The sequence below is a fragment of the Parambassis ranga genome, chromosome 8 (assembly GCF_900634625.1).
Source record: "Parambassis ranga chromosome 8, fParRan2.1, whole genome shotgun sequence".
In the NCBI taxonomy this organism is placed as follows: Eukaryota; Metazoa; Chordata; class Actinopteri; family Ambassidae; genus Parambassis; species Parambassis ranga.
In genome coordinates this window covers 10,415,963-10,430,845 of record NC_041029.1, presented here as the reverse complement: position 1 = coordinate 10,430,845, position 14,883 = coordinate 10,415,963, and the positions used below count along the sequence as shown (strand labels likewise).

Below are 14,883 nucleotides of genomic sequence, written 5' to 3'. Positions count from 1 at the left end.
TCTGCACAGGAGGAAATGTCACAATCAACAGTGTGGTTTTCTATCCTGAAACCCAAACGTGAGCCCTACACCAAGTGTTACTTAACAGTGGGGTCAAAGTCACAAGCAGCATGTAATTTCCACATATGTATCGCCACTATGTATTCGTTTTATGGTAAAAAAAAAAAAAAAAAAGTACAATATTACTCACACAAGGGTCTATATAGTTTTAGCATGGACACAAAAACAAAACAGACTCTTATTGGGTGCAGGAAGGGTTAAAGGGTTATCTACACCCTTACTCACATATAAAATACCAGTACAGCTGTCATGTGAAATGCACCCAGTCTTATAGGTTGGGTTAAAAACAGGAAAGGTCATAATTGTTAATCAGACTTCAGATAACAACAATAAAAGGGAAATGTACTGATCTGTTGTTTGGAAATCCCAGTAATTTTTTCTATTAATTTTCGCTTTCTGTTTGTTCCCAGTAAAGTTTAAAGTTCCCGTGATTACCAGAAGATATGGTAAAACACTTTTACTTCCCTCTCCATATATGGACTGGACCTGTGTGTCCGCAGTTGCGTCACGAAAGTTCTCCTGTCGTCGGTGTGACAGAGGAAACACATGTGTTCCGCGTTGCATTCAGGGGTCCATGGCTAAGCTCCGAACTCCAGAGCTTTCCAGTCCATTTTTGTTGTTACCTATATTTTGGTAAGTTTATTTTGATTGGAATAAAGTCAGTGAACATTTAGCAACATAATCACTTTGGTTAATTAATGCTTGTTGTTAAATATTAAAAACAATAATGATGTTTGTCACTCTGTATAAGTTAGGATAGGCTACTGACAGACCTTTATGTGTTTGTCTTACATGTCATACAACCTACAGGCTTACATTAAAGCCACATAGCTAAATACAACATTAGCAGTCTACATGGGATCCGCTCTTACACCTGGGCGTGTTTTCTGTGCTAACGAATCCCTCACCTGTATAAAACTTATATGTCCTACAACCCCGAACGCATCACTACTATGCTCTTTTGTCCATGACTCGATTGGGCTGAAAAACACCGACTTTCCCCGTAAGAAGCGCCTCCCACTAACGCTATGCCAAGGTACAAAGTGATATTAGATGAGAGCAGCTTTTGTCTGACAGTCAGTTGACAGTTTACGGATTTGTGGCCTCTTCGGTGTCTTTTGTGGATTTTTTTTGTATTGTTTTCGTCGCTCATCTCACACGCACCTGTTGGACATGGGATTCCTGCTGACCAAGATGATGGCTGTGTTCGGGGACAGAGGTAAAGCGATGATTTCATATTGATTTTGTTATTTAATCTCATCGAGGTATCAAATAACGAGGACAAAGGGGTGGAAAGACGTGTGGTCAAAATAAAGCCAACCACAAATCGACTACTTCGACTAAAAACGAAGATGGATTGACATTGATCGTATAATGACGTAACAACCATCGGGATGAGACGTGTTATATTCTGTCCTTTTCGTTATCTAATCTCCTGATGCTGAGATTGACACAAATTATGCAACGGTGGTTATTGCACCTTTAAACTGCAACCTGTACTGAACATGCTTCACTTTCCTCCAGAGCACAAAGTGGTCATTGTGGGTTTGGACAATGCGGGGAAGACCACCATCCTCTACCAGTTGTAAGTGATTTTTCTGCAGCAGCTGTTTGTGTGTGTGTGTCCTGGCAGCTTCACCTTATTCAGACTTTGTCCTCTCACATAAACAGTGTGACGAAAGAAGCCGTCCAGACATCACCAACCATTGGCAGCAATGTTGAGGAGATCACAGTACGTAACACTCACTTCTTGATGTGGGACATTGGAGGACAGGACAGTCTTCGAGCCAGCTGGTACTCATACTACTGCAACACAGAGGTACAGCTCACTTATTTAAAATATACTAACACATACCGGTATAAGCTGATCTGTTGCACATTATATTAGCTTCTGTTTATCAGCATCTGCTTCTTGTATTGATGTCTCTGTTACTGATTAATGTACAGTGGATGACCTGTGTCTGTGATGTGTCTGTACCCCCTCCTGATAATGTGCTCATTTATCCTGTTGCACTCTCAGATTGTCATTCTGGTTGTGGACAGCACCGACCGAGAGCGACTGACTGTGACAAAAGATGAGCTGCATCAAATGCTCGCACATGAGGTAACATTTACATTTATTAAACACTTCTCATCACCTACTGTGTAGAGTTTGTTGGCATAAATGGCTTATTAAAGCAGATCAGAAGTACACATTTACATTGTCGTCACCTCCTGTAAAGATGTAGTGTAAAACTTTTGTCTCCAACCTCTTGATTATGCACGGGTTGTCATTTCCTAAGATAAGTGTTATTTTATGTCCTCACTTTGTTGCCATGGCTACAGTTTATACCCTGAGATTTCCCTTTAATAGGACACTATACGCAGGTCTTGTGGTAACATAAGAGTTAAATGTTTTATGTTCATAAAGCTACATTATAAACTATTATGAACCATTTAAGTGAATTGGTTTGAATGCTGCCTTTCATGCTTGAGTGAAACTGCCCACGTCTAGTAATCATGTTTACACTTCTGAGATACACTCCCGCTTTCAGTGTGTGACTGATTGCGGCATGTAAAACCAGCTCACAAACCCATGACACAATGTGATGAGGAAGTCTCATCTTATAGACTGTGTGAGTCAGCGGAACATGTTTTCTTGTTCCGCTGAGGTTGCTTTTTTTTTGTGTGGACATTTCAGGGTTTCCACCGAAACTTTTTCAACTTTGTAAATAAAAATTGGTAGATTACGCCATAATGGTTCATCCATTTTATCTTTGTTTGTATGTAGGACCTACAGAATGCAGCCATTCTTATTCTGGCCAACAAACAAGATGTGAAGGGTTCCATGACAGCAGCAGAGATCTCCCAGTGCCTCACACTCGACTCCATCACAACACACTCCTGGCATGTCCAAGCCTGCTGCGCCCTGACAGGAGAAGGGTGAGTCTAACACGCCTCACTTTCTCCCCCTCTCTGTCTCACTGTGTCTGAGTCAGTCCTGTAGTTCTTCATACAGCCGACATCAATTCCTAGAACTTCTGCAAACTTGTTTGACTTCTTTCTGAAAATGTTTCGCTTTCTTGTACGTTCACTACAGACTCCCTGCCAGTCTGGACTGGATGAAGTCACGCGTCATAGCAAACTAAAGCATTCTTCAGCTAATCAGACTTCCTCAATCTGAGCCAGCATCTTCAAGTGCTGTAGAGGCCGCGGTGTCAGGATTATTTACAGTGTTTTGTCAATATGGCACCTGCGTCAAGGCCTGCCTCGCCACGCCTACAGTATGTCTTACTGTGTGAGAAAGAAAGCCTGCACGGAGCTTCTGTTCACGGGTGGATGAGAGAAACCTGCATGACAGCTGCCAGACTTTTTTTACTCTACAAGAGCTGTTTGGAAATGTTTTAGTTTCTCACCGGTGCTTATGAATGGGGTTCTATCAGGACCTGTGCATTTACTGAAGCATTTTCCTGAAGTGGGCTGAGCACAGGGGTGAAGTATGTTTCACTGAAATGCCTTAACTGAGTAGACATGTCACATTCCACCTAGTGATCATTGAAATGGCATTAATAGGACTGATTAAGTTGTACCAAATGTATTACAAACAAATCAATACATGCATGCTAAGGCATGCAAAGCATTAATTTTTCACAGAAACCTTTAAGCAGGACAATCATGAGCTCACCTTGACCTCTGACTGTTGATTCTTGTCACACAACTACTTCTATATCGACCATATGCCTCACTAGTTTCAAAACATTTAAGCAGCTGCGTAGTATTATACTGATCGTCAATGGAAGATGAGAAGAAACTGTACAGTTAACACATACTGTAGCTCCTGTGGCCTCTCATTCTCTACCTAATCTTGGTATAGAAGCCCGCTCCTGTGGATTAAAATGAAATTGAATGCTAGCCAGTGAACAAAAGGACGGTTTTTAAACTAAAAGATGTAAGATGTTAATTTATTCTTTTACTAAAAAAAGCTCTCAGACTATATACTGTATATTACAGCTGTTTCCTGGATGGAAAATGGAGCTTGCTGCTAAAGACAATGAGTCATATTTAAAATGTAAATATTGTGTAATTGTTTTTAAATAAATATTATTAATACAAAATATCCTGTCTGTGTGTGTACACATCCTAAGTGGAGCTTGGTCTGTTTTGAGAGGAGATGCACAGCATGCTGCTGCACAGTGGTACCTGCAATGAGCGTAATGTTGCTCTATGTCTGTGTAGTTAGCAGTGTTTTTCTATGTAAAAAAAAAAAAATTCATTTAGGGGGCATCCGGATTTGAACCGGAGACCTCTTGATCTGCAGTCAAATGCTCTACCACTGAGCTATACCCCCGTACGGATCTCACTCTCAAAAAAAACAGGTAACAACACGGACTACTTTTGAAATGGGAACGTTTCCCATTGTGATAAAGGTTCTTTTAACGCGATAGAACGTGATTTTAACAGCCACTCAGGTTCCAGTCTTTAAGGAGTGTTCTGACCATTAGGGGGAAAAGTGGCTACTTTTAAAGCTACAGGCTACAAGCTGTAAGCAACAGCCGTACAGGTAAAGGTACATAAATGAATGTTCTACTGCACATTAAATGCATTAGATGTCTCTGCATTTATTTGACACTTAATTTCTAATAATGTACACCTGTGCTGTCCTAATTAGGCATGACAAAATGCCCTCCATTTTGCAGACTTGTTGCTGACTGTGGGGCCTAAACTCACAAAACAAAAGTACCATTGGAGTCCATCAACTGGAATGTGAAGGAGACTGAATGGTAAGTATAACATAGTCATCTTCAGACAACAGAAAGATGTGTATTATCTCTTTGTTTAAAGTTGTGGTGTCCCCTCTGTGTGAAGGTTCACACCTGCTGCTGTAACACTGTAGCCTGCGCTCTGTGTTTATAGTCTGGATTATGGAACATGGTACTGAGTGACTTTCCAGCTGTGGGGATCCCAGAGCAGATAAAAATGATGAAAGCCGTGGCTACGAGAGGTGGTGGAGTCAGCCACACTGCTTGTAAAGCTTGTGTTTTCTGTCAGAATTACATGCCATAAAAAACAAGGCTTTTACATAACTCTCGGAAATTAAAACTGCTCAACCTAAGTGCTTTTTTGTTCCATGTGGCTATACAAGGCTGATGTTGTTAGAAAATAGACACAATGTTTTGAGAAGCTACAAACAAGATTTGACGTGAAATATGCAATACTTGAAATCAGCACTGATTTTAGGCCTGGCATTGGTAGCATCATGATTTTCATGTCTAAACTCTCATGTCAGATTCCTTACTGTCCTCACTGCTGGTTCAGACAGAGGGAGGCGCCACACTGCTGCTGGTGTTTTACACTTATTACCCTGAATAATGCTGTGATTTCAGGGATCCCTCACTGAGAAATATATTGCAAAAACTCAGTGTCCTTTTGAGTGTGCAGATGACAGATTTTCTTCTCTATCAGCTGACGCTTGTGTCTTTGTGATCCCCATGGCAACAGGGGAACAGTGCTGCGAAGGAGGAGAGAAAGGGGTGTAGTTAGAAACAGGGTGGTGTATGTGTATGTGTGTGTGGAGAGAGAAGGGTTTTTGGAGAGGAGTGGAAGTGGGAGACAAACTGTAAAGAGAAGAAAAGAGTGGAGCAGAGACCGTGCTGTCAGTTTTTGTGTGTCTTGTTGCTGTCCATCATGTGTTTCAGCTTGGTGATGCTACTCCTCTGTGTCTCCCAAACAGTTTTGGCTAAAGGTGGGGATGAACCTCAGACAGGTGAGCTGCTTTCATCACTTTATTCCTGCCTCCTCTCTGAATATGATGTGTGGTGATACCTAACCTGATGCTTATGCTTGTGTTTTTTTTTCTTTTTTTTTTTATTTAATTTCTCACAGCAATTTTCCTATCTGTTAAGTACTTTATTCATGTTAGTCTCATTCAATGTGTGCCACTGTGCTATTTCAATGCGCTGTAAACCACAAAACTTCAGTAGGAATCTTTATGGTGCAGCAAATGAGCGTGCCATTCTCTTTCCATTTTACACACGTAAGTGAATGACCTAGTTTATAATAAAGTGTACAATAAAAATACCCTATTCCACAAGCATGCAAGTGAGTCTAAACGACAAGCCGCAAACAGCCTGTCTCAGGTTTAAAATTAGATTTGGACTTGTTTTTCTTCTTGCCTCCTCTCTGCTACAGTCTGGCACAAACCTTTTAGGAAGCTGCTGCACAAAGCTCAGATGCATCACTTGTTCTGTTGTATTTCTTGATGTAAATGCATGTGTGTGTTTTGGGAATTGGGTTGATTCTGAGCAGGAACAGCTGTCAGTGAAGAAGATGTTGATAGAAATCATCATTGTTTTTTTATTAAAACAGCACCAAAAAAAAGTTGAATCATCCTGAAGTTAAATCATCTTTTACTCCTACTGAGTTCAGGAGGGTTCAGTGCAAGAGGCGCTCAGATATGCGCTTGCAACATAACGGGTCAGCTATACTGACCTCCCATAATCCTCCTTCCCTTTTTTTGCATTTATATCTTATCTTCTGTCACTCATCGTTATATACTGTTCACTCTTTGAAAAATGACTTTGGTCCTAAGGGAACCATCCACGCCATCTGAACCAGACTGTAAAAACATAACGCCTCGAGCTGAAAATGAATTGTGTACCCAGCGATGACCTCAGTGTTTGGCCTCTCGTCTCCCGTCCTGCTGAGGAGAACGTTTTCTTAACAAATAGCCTGAAGCGGATCCAAACATTTTGGAGCTGAGCATAAACTGGAAACGAAGTGAAAAAGGAATTGTTTTGTGAGATTGAACCGCTGATAGGATGTTATCGTCTGCGGATCCCAGATTGACTCGTATTTTATAAAAGTCATGTGCAATTTGACTTGTGATAGCAAAACATAAATGTGTTTTTAGGAAAGTGGCAAGAGCAGAAGCAGTTATCTGCCAACAACTGAGCTGCTTATTCTGTGAATTCTGCAGTCACTTGGAACACAGTCAGTGTGGGAAATAGTTTTGGCCCTGATTCATTCATCATTTGTGTTCATCATTTGTGTTTTCTTGACAAAGCCTGCTCTCTCCTCTCTACATTTTAATTGTGAAATGTAACTTTGTTGCACCCTATTTTGGATGTTATCAATTGTATTTGACATATTTAAAATTAATGAGGCAATATTTATTGAAGGAGGCGCCCCTAAAATCATTTTTAAAAAAAAAGAATTGTTGTAGTTTGTCAGCTGCTGCGATCACCGGCCAAAAATACAGACTAACTGTATGACAAAAGGACAAACGTTTGGTAAAGCTTGTTTTTCATGCACTGACACTGGGGACCTGCACATCTGCTGCCCCCACTCCTTGAAAATGAACTATGGATGTTTATTGTGGGTGATGTTCAGGAATCCATGCCAGCTCCTTCCTCTGCTCAGGAAGGGTGTGTCCTCTCTGACCACTCACAGAACTAAATGTGGTGGCTCCTAAAAGAGTGGGCAGAGGTCAGTTTTCAGTCCAAAACATCTGCCTGTTCACCACTTGTGCCTGAAAAACTAGTCCCTCTTTGACTTCATGGATCATTTATATACTCATCCTTCAATTTGTATCTGCATCTGTATCCTTAACCAGGTGTGGTTTACCCATACACCGACTTGGTGCACAAATGGACAGTGAAAGAGGCCATTATCTATTCTTAGGGATTATCCTTTATCCGAGGCAGCACCCTGTGTTTTTCTTCAAGGAGGAGCAGATGCACAAAACATATTTTGATTCACTCCTTTGATTGCAATCCTGTCTCAGATGCATGCACTGGATATTATACAGATATTAGGTTTGATTTTATATGCAGAGCTTCGATATTTTGTTATGCGGTAAAATAATTCATGTTGTAATGGATTGGAGTGTGTGTGTGTACAGGGCAAATCTACTGAATCTAACTCTCATCTCACTATTTTGATTGTCTGCCAGGGAGGAATAATTCTGTTTGCATGGGGGAGTGATGACCTGAGCAGATATTGCTAAGTCATATAACTTCATATTAAGCATCTGCACTCCTCCCAGAATATGTTTTATCCTCTGCACTGCAGCACAGGCATCATTTCTCCTCTTACCTCATATAAGATGCCATAACAGGGCGGACCCGGCGCTCGACAATCGCACGTCTAGGTCTAATATACAGCAAGAGTCCCACACAAATGCACTGACGCATCACCTAATTGAATCAAAGGGTGGAAAGAGATGTTCATACAATATGTTCCCTATGAGGTCAAGGCATTTAAGCTGTCACTTCACAAACTTGCATTGTAGTTTTGATGACTGCACAAGACATCAGTGTTGTAACAGTGTGAACGCAGCCTCTCCAATGTCCCACACAGTCTGAGCTCTGTGAGGTTTGGCACAGGAGGGACAGGTCTGTGTTCTCCTCCCACTCTCCAGACAGAAACACAGAACACAGAAACCCAGCTCCACTGGGCACCGGGCACCCTTAGGGATCTGTTTAGAGGCTCATGGCAAATCCACACTGCCAGATTTAATATTCTAACAGCCAATTATGAACAAATGCTGTGAGCTGAGACGCCCTTCTTTCAACTTATACTCTCTGATGACATCTGCAAAAGTGCAACAAGAAAAGGTTTAAACTCTGGTCAGTTAATTTCCTCATCAAGGCTAGTAAAAGAAGGGAGGGCGTGCAGCGTGTCTGCATGCAAAGACATCCTCTGCTGTTCTTAACTAGGCTCCAAAATGTGAATGGCTGATTTTAATAAAGAGGGTATATCAGGTGGTTAGGGTTAGCTGTCTTTTCATGTCTGGGATAAATAATAGTATAGTGTGGGTTTGGTCAGAGGCGGAGCTCAAATTTATTGTGATACCACATTTTCACACCATATTTAAACCCTGCCTTCGTAACACCTCCATTTAAAGCTGCTACAAACCCTTAATGTGTTCTAAACATGAGCTCTAAATACATGTTTGATTCAGAACTTGTTTTATTGGTAAATCATGATAAAACATGGGAGCTGGGATCATTACAGCTTATTCTAGTCAGGTGTGCTGGGTTAAAAGCACATTTTACATACCAAATGTCACTTTAAAATCGCCGTTGAGCGTATAAATGTCTTCATCTGACGGTTCTTGTAGTTGAGTATTAGCTTCAAGGGGTGGACCGGTGTTGCTAGCTAGCGTTAGCACAAACAGCAGAGCAAACAAACACAATGAATAGGAACAATGGACAACTTTTCAGCGTTTGTTTGAGCGTAGGTTTCCCAACCGAACCACTGCAGGTCCGGCAGGGTCACCCTGCTCAGTTTTAATCTGCTCAGCAGAACAGAATTCCTGCATGAAAACACCGGAGCAACAGAGACAAACTCTTCGCGACAGCCAAGCTGACCACGGCAAGACATTCACGGTGTTCCAGGCAGGAAACCGAGCTTGACGGGGTGATTATCTTGGCTTTTTTTTTTTGATTCGAAGACATTTCCACCGCTACTTCAGAATACCTCCCGTAGTGTGCTGAAAGCCAGAAAGAAAAACAGCACACGTTAAGTACAGGAGGCGACCCACATTTAGGGTTAGAAGAGACACCCCGCGAAAGAGGAGCGCACAGAGCTGCATATATAGCCTGAGTGACGTCATTGACCCGCTCCGTAATGTATAGAATAAAGGCGCAATCCGCAACCTATTTCCTATTACCATAAGCTTGAATCCTCTATCATTTTTATTTTGCTGTAATTGTGCAAAATACAAATAAAAAAACGAAATAAAAAAATAAGGAAATAAATTTTTTTTGTCCAAGGACAAATATGTCCACAGGTCTACATTCAGATCTCAGTATAAACATACCGGGAGCAGACATGCATTTTCCACACTTCATAAAAAATCATAGCATGGTGCTAAAATAAACACCTCACATCAAGCAGAGATATGTGGCTTGAAAGAAAGACAAGTCATCAATTAAAAGACCCGAAGCTACCTACCTACCCCAGTTTGCTTACCACATGTGGTTTATTTTGTTTGTAGCTTTTGACAGTTCCTTTCTAGAATCAGTGAATGCTATTTGTATTGTTTTTGCCTTCATTCAACAATGGCTTTAACTGACGAGGCTAAGCCGGACTACTTAAAAGCAAATTGTAAATTCTCATTTGGCTGACTGGCCAAGTGCTTAGTCTTAGCTGTAAACATCTTTCTCAAGAGTCCGAACAAAACTGGCATCTGAAATGTCTCCCAAATGTTGTGCATGTGGATTTGGGATTTGAAATGCATAAGTTGTCACACATCATCACTGTCCTGTACTAACCAAAGCAACAATGTAAATCGATGTGCCTTATTTTGGACAGATGACTGGTACAATGTGATGTCACAGACTGGCAGTGGCAGCCATGCTCACCCAGCCCAGAGATCATCTTCAGGCCCCACTAGGATAAGCAGGGCAGTCGTGAGTGGAGGAGTGACCATTACCTCCCTGCCAGATAACATGACACGCGTAGTGGTGAGTGCTACACCACAGTGATTGTAATGGGTTGTGGCATTTATTATGTATTTGGCCCTTTCTAAGCAGTATTTGTTTTAGTTGGAGTTAAACACTGCCCTCTTATGGGAAAAAAATGTACTCCTCCCTCCTCACTTGGATAAGCATACAACATATTTGACCATGTTCTCAGTGAACCCTTCATGTCTGTATGACACATCGACTGAAAACATGTCATGCCTTTACAACCTGTGTTTTTCTGTCTGGAAGGAGGATTCTGGCAAGTATTACACATGGCGTAGCTTTGGGCCTGAGGATCAGCGCACAGAGGACCTGTGGGTAGACATGAGTGACGTCAGGCACGGCCAAGTTAGAGTCCATGGACTTCTCTCAAATTCATACAAACAGGCCGTGGTAAGTCTCAGAAATTACTCTCATATTCACTCTCTTTGTAAGTCATCAATAACTTTAATTAATCTGGTATGCACACAGGGATAGCCAGTTAGTGTTACAGCAATTGACTGGGTAAAACTGGGTACCTTTGCTTATACAATCATCATAATTAAATCTGAAACATTACATACAACTCTATGCTCCAGACTGATTATAGCTTGGCTTTATGCCACCACATCGTACAGCTGGAAACGCATTTTTTCAGTGCTAGGATCAGATTGTAAATGGATATGGCAGATAGATGATAAATCCTGGAATAAATCTTGAAGGGTAATCATTGTTATCAGTGGTTACAGCAAGGTCACTTGTCGTATTTGCCGTATCAATCTTGCTGCAGATAATGTGAATTATTAAAATGAATCAGTGTTGAGGATCTTTTCATTTTTAGGCCGAATATCTGTTTTGAAAAGTTAACACCCAGAGATTCAAATGATCGACTCATACAGAGCCAAGTTGTGTCTGTGTCCTAACTAGTTCAGTGCAAAATAGTTACATCAGCCTACGTACTGGGAAAACATTAATAGCACACAGCTGCTATCAAATTCTTGTTTGCATGGACAGGTCCAAATCAGTGGATCAGTGTTACTGTGTGTCTGATTTCATGACACATGCAGAGGGGGTATAGCTCAGTGGTAGAGCATTTGACTGCAGATCAAGAGGTCCCCGGTTCAAATCCGGGTGCCCCCTTATTTGTATGAATTTATATATTGGAATGCCGACATTTATGATTCTGCATTAGCTGTCAGACTTGGAATCATGCATTTGACAAATGGTATTTATAGTATAAACACCACAGTTGAATACACCTGGTATCTAGTTGTAATTATCACTGTTTACACTTACTTACCTCAAATGGTGGCAGAGCTTTGGATGCACAGGTGAACACAGGTGGCAAAATCAGGTTTTTAATAATAACTACTTTTTATGGAAAAACTTTCAACAAATAGTTGTCAAATAGTATCAAAATCAGGGTCAAAGGTGAAGTTACTGTATGCAACATGTGTAAATGGATCTTTCACTGAGAAAGGTTAAACAAAACAGCTTTTTCCAGGCTAACTAAGCATTTTTGCAGCTTCTTTTTCCTATTGCATTTTCTCTTCCTCGTCTTTTTCCAGGAGCTCACATTTCTCTGCACTGCAGAATCACATCTCAAACGAGAAAATATAATCTATATGAAAACATCTCTATTTTTGTTTGAATCTTTTTCTTTGCAGAAGGTTGCCCTGACGTTTGACTTTCCTTTCTACGGACACTACCTGAGGCAGATTACCATAGCAACAGGAGGTACAGTACATTTTGATTTTCTAGCAGATGCTCAAGTAACCTTTCTTGCATATGTCCAGTGTTTTTTTTTTTTTTTGCAAAGCACCAAAGCTTACATCTGTTTCCATCTGGCTTTTCAGGGTTTATCTTCACAGGGGATGTAATTCACCGTATGCTGACCATGACACAGTACATTGCCCCTCTCATGGCCGATTTTAACCCCAACTACTCTAAAGAATCCACTGTTCAATATCTGGATGATGGTATGATTCCATGTGATCCCTGTGTCATTGTGTCTCTGATGGTGATGTGTTTGATTCTGGTTTTAAACATGTTTCCAGGACAGAAGTTTGTGGTCCAGTGGGAGCAGGTCAGACTTCCAGGCAAAGAGTCAGTCGGGGGCTTTACATTCCAGGCTGCACTTTACAAAACAGGGGTCATCATTTTCAGCTACCGAGAGGTGAGACTCTCTATTTAGTGATCTTACAGACATCATGTATTGTAATTCTCCATCTTGTTTGGTACATAATACCAGTTTTTTTTCTGTTTACCAGATACCTTTGTCATTAGATATGATCAGTTCAGCTGAACACCCAGTGAAGGCTGGTTTGTCTGATGCCTTCATGGTCATGTCACCTTCATCTCAATCATCAGGTCAGCTTGTCCCTGAAGATATAAGAAAACTGTCAGGTAGTATTTGTACTTATTTTCTATCATAATATCTTCTATACAGATGCTCCACGGCAAACGATCTATGAGTACCATCGTGTTGAGATTGACACCACAAAGATCACAAACCATACTGCTGTAGAGTTCACTCCTCTGCCTAGTAAGTGCCTGTCCAAAATAACTGGATTTCTTTAACAAACTTTAACAAAGCAACATGCACCAGCACTCATATTCACTGCCTTTGCTTGTCTTTTTCTATCTAGCCTGCCTTCTACAAAACAACTGTGAGCTCTGCAACCAGACGGCTGGCTGTAGTTGGTGTCATGTACTCCAGAGGTAAGGGGAGGACACCTTACATACCCACATGAGTGCAGTCTTACCCATTACTTCATATAAATTTGGTGTTTTAGGTGTTCTGATGGCATGGATAGACACAGACAAGAATGGCTGGATTTTGCCTGTGCCGAACAGGTATAGCTTGAAAATAATCTGTGCATGTTTACTTTTATGTCGGTTTATAATATAAGCTCATATTCGTTGCACTGTGTCTGGGCAGAGCAAAGATGCAACCTGTGAAGATTACTCCAGAGGTGACGGCTCCATCACACCAGGGGACGTGGAGGACATAACACCTTTAACTCCTCTACAAAAAGCATGTGAAAGGGATGGTGAGGGCAATGAACTTTACATTTAAAGCATGCATTTTGTTTTGTTGCTTAATGGAAACGAAATTCTTTCAGATGGTGAGTTACAGACCTGTTTGTAGGAACTCTTGTGATGAAGCTTTGGAAGAGGTTTTGAATCACGTGTCTTCATCTTGGCTGCAGATGTGAAGACAGATCCTTCAACCAAGACTGAAGGCTTGGCTAACACCGGAGTGATCGCTGGTATAGCAGCTGCTCTGGTGTTGCTCGTGGCTCTGACACTTGTAGCTCTTTACATCAACTACCATCCTAGTGTTGCATCACCACTTTACCTCATCCAGGTGAGCACGATATAGTCTCAGCACTGCATACTTGAGAGAAGAAATACTCGATGTTAATGTCAAATTATTTATCTTTATGCTTTTTAGCGACGCAGGAGCTACTGGCCTAACTTGAAGTTTCAAAAGCAACAGCCTGGTTATACAGAGGTAGAAGGAGAGGGTCATGATAAAGACAGCATTGTTGAAGCTAGGCCATGTTGAAGAATGGATAATCACAATATGTGCATCAAGGCACATGTAAATGCCGAATCCAATTACAAAAGCTGTTTGATCAACACAAAAAAATGAGGTCTGACTAATGCTGAGTGTTATGTGATACCAAATAATTCTCTGGTGGTCAGCTGCATACTTGCCTCTAAAATTTGACTGCAACAAATAAATGTGAAATGCATGCCACAATGTTGACAACCTTCAGAAAATTATATAAACTGTATTGTTTTACATCAAACAAATAAATGTGGGTGTGCTTCAGTTCTTGCTCATTTTAATTGTCTTTGAAGTTCCACCAATAGTTTTACAGACATACTGCAGATGCTGATCAGTGCTCCAACAAAAAAGAAAATGTATTTGTAGTATTTTTATGTGTTATTTGATAATAAATGATTTTTTAGGGGGAAAAAAACAGAATAAAGAAAATTACTAAAGAAATACAGTGCAACTGTTTTGTCAGCAGATGTCACCCTAACCAAATGTATCACGTGGACTCAAGTAGGACATGCAGTGAACGTGGCAGATGTGTAAAAATGTGATTTGAGAACAGTGGATTGGTAAAGCCCCAAAAAATCTGCAACGATAAGGATGATCGCATGGGTTTGCTATGCAAGCCCAGATGGGATGAGGGCAGATATGTTGCACATGCACAGGGCTCGACTGGATTTCCTCATAGTTGCACAAAACGGAGATTACTTTGTTTTCTTTTCAGACATACGCGTTGTAGTCTTCAATGTGTGCAGCTGTCCTTGTTCCACCTTTGATAATCCCGTCTTTAATGAAAGTAAAAAACAAGCTGAACCTCCTACAATACCT

At 41.0% G+C, this 14,883-nt stretch overlaps 2 protein-coding genes and 2 non-coding genes across 6 annotated transcripts; 3 read left to right on the top strand and 1 right to left on the bottom strand.

Moving 5' to 3' along the window:
• Nucleotides 1–1,022: 1,022 nt before the first annotated feature.
• Nucleotides 1,023–4,154, top strand: arl5c (ADP-ribosylation factor-like 5C). The gene is made up of 6 exons (XM_028412737.1): nt 1,023–1,279; nt 1,585–1,645; nt 1,732–1,879; nt 2,081–2,164; nt 2,831–2,982; nt 3,140–4,154. The coding sequence occupies exons 1-6, from the start codon at nt 1,234–1,236 to the stop codon at nt 3,186–3,188; spliced, it is 540 nt and encodes a 179-aa protein (XP_028268538.1). The 5' UTR covers nt 1,023–1,233; the 3' UTR covers nt 3,189–4,154.
• A 161-nt stretch (nt 4,155–4,315) lies between these two features.
• trnac-gca (transfer RNA cysteine (anticodon GCA)) lies at nt 4,316–4,387 on the bottom strand. Its single transcript has one exon. It is a non-coding gene; the product is annotated as a tRNA-Cys (tRNA).
• A 1,295-nt stretch (nt 4,388–5,682) lies between these two features.
• LOC114440326 (plexin domain-containing protein 1-like) lies at nt 5,683–14,242 on the top strand. 3 transcript variants are annotated; one of them, XM_028412725.1, is made up of 13 exons: nt 5,683–5,803; nt 10,357–10,508; nt 10,758–10,901; nt 12,158–12,224; nt 12,344–12,466; nt 12,545–12,663; nt 12,758–12,857; nt 12,937–13,032; nt 13,136–13,208; nt 13,283–13,343; nt 13,429–13,540; nt 13,700–13,857; nt 13,945–14,242. In XM_028412725.1, the coding sequence occupies exons 1-13, from the start codon at nt 5,725–5,727 to the stop codon at nt 14,056–14,058; spliced, it is 1,398 nt and encodes a 465-aa protein (XP_028268526.1). In that variant the 5' UTR covers nt 5,683–5,724; the 3' UTR covers nt 14,059–14,242. The 3 variants fall into 3 exon arrangements, with proteins under 3 accessions (XP_028268526.1, XP_028268525.1, XP_028268527.1); XM_028412724.1 differs by having other exon boundaries at nt 12,155–12,224; XM_028412726.1 differs by lacking the exon at nt 5,683–5,803 and adding an exon at nt 9,251–9,459 and having other exon boundaries at nt 12,155–12,224.
• On the top strand, nt 11,556–11,627 carry trnac-gca (transfer RNA cysteine (anticodon GCA)). The gene has a single exon. It is a non-coding gene; the product is annotated as a tRNA-Cys (tRNA).
• Nucleotides 14,243–14,883: the final 641 nt, after the last annotated feature.

What these genes read in the sequence shown, in the direction of transcription:
- LOC114440326 (XM_028412724.1), top strand. Translation starts at nt 5,725, where the DNA reads ATGTGTTTCAGCTTGGTGATGCTACTCCTCTGTGTCTCCCAAACAGTT. An exon ending in ATAACATGACACGCGTAGTG is followed by an intron (nt 10,509 to 10,757) that starts GTGAGTGCTACA and finishes TCTGTCTGGAAG; the next exon opens with GAGGATTCTGGCAAGTATTA. An exon ending in CACCACTTTACCTCATCCAG is followed by an intron (nt 13,858 to 13,944) that starts GTGAGCACGATA and finishes TATGCTTTTTAG; the next exon opens with CGACGCAGGAGCTACTGGCC.
- arl5c (XM_028412737.1), top strand. Translation starts at nt 1,234, where the DNA reads ATGGGATTCCTGCTGACCAAGATGATGGCTGTGTTCGGGGACAGAG. An exon ending in ACCACCATCCTCTACCAGTT is followed by an intron (nt 1,646 to 1,731) that starts GTAAGTGATTTT and finishes TCACATAAACAG; the next exon opens with TGTGACGAAAGAAGCCGTCC. An exon ending in ATCAAATGCTCGCACATGAG is followed by an intron (nt 2,165 to 2,830) that starts GTAACATTTACA and finishes GTTTGTATGTAG; the next exon opens with GACCTACAGAATGCAGCCAT.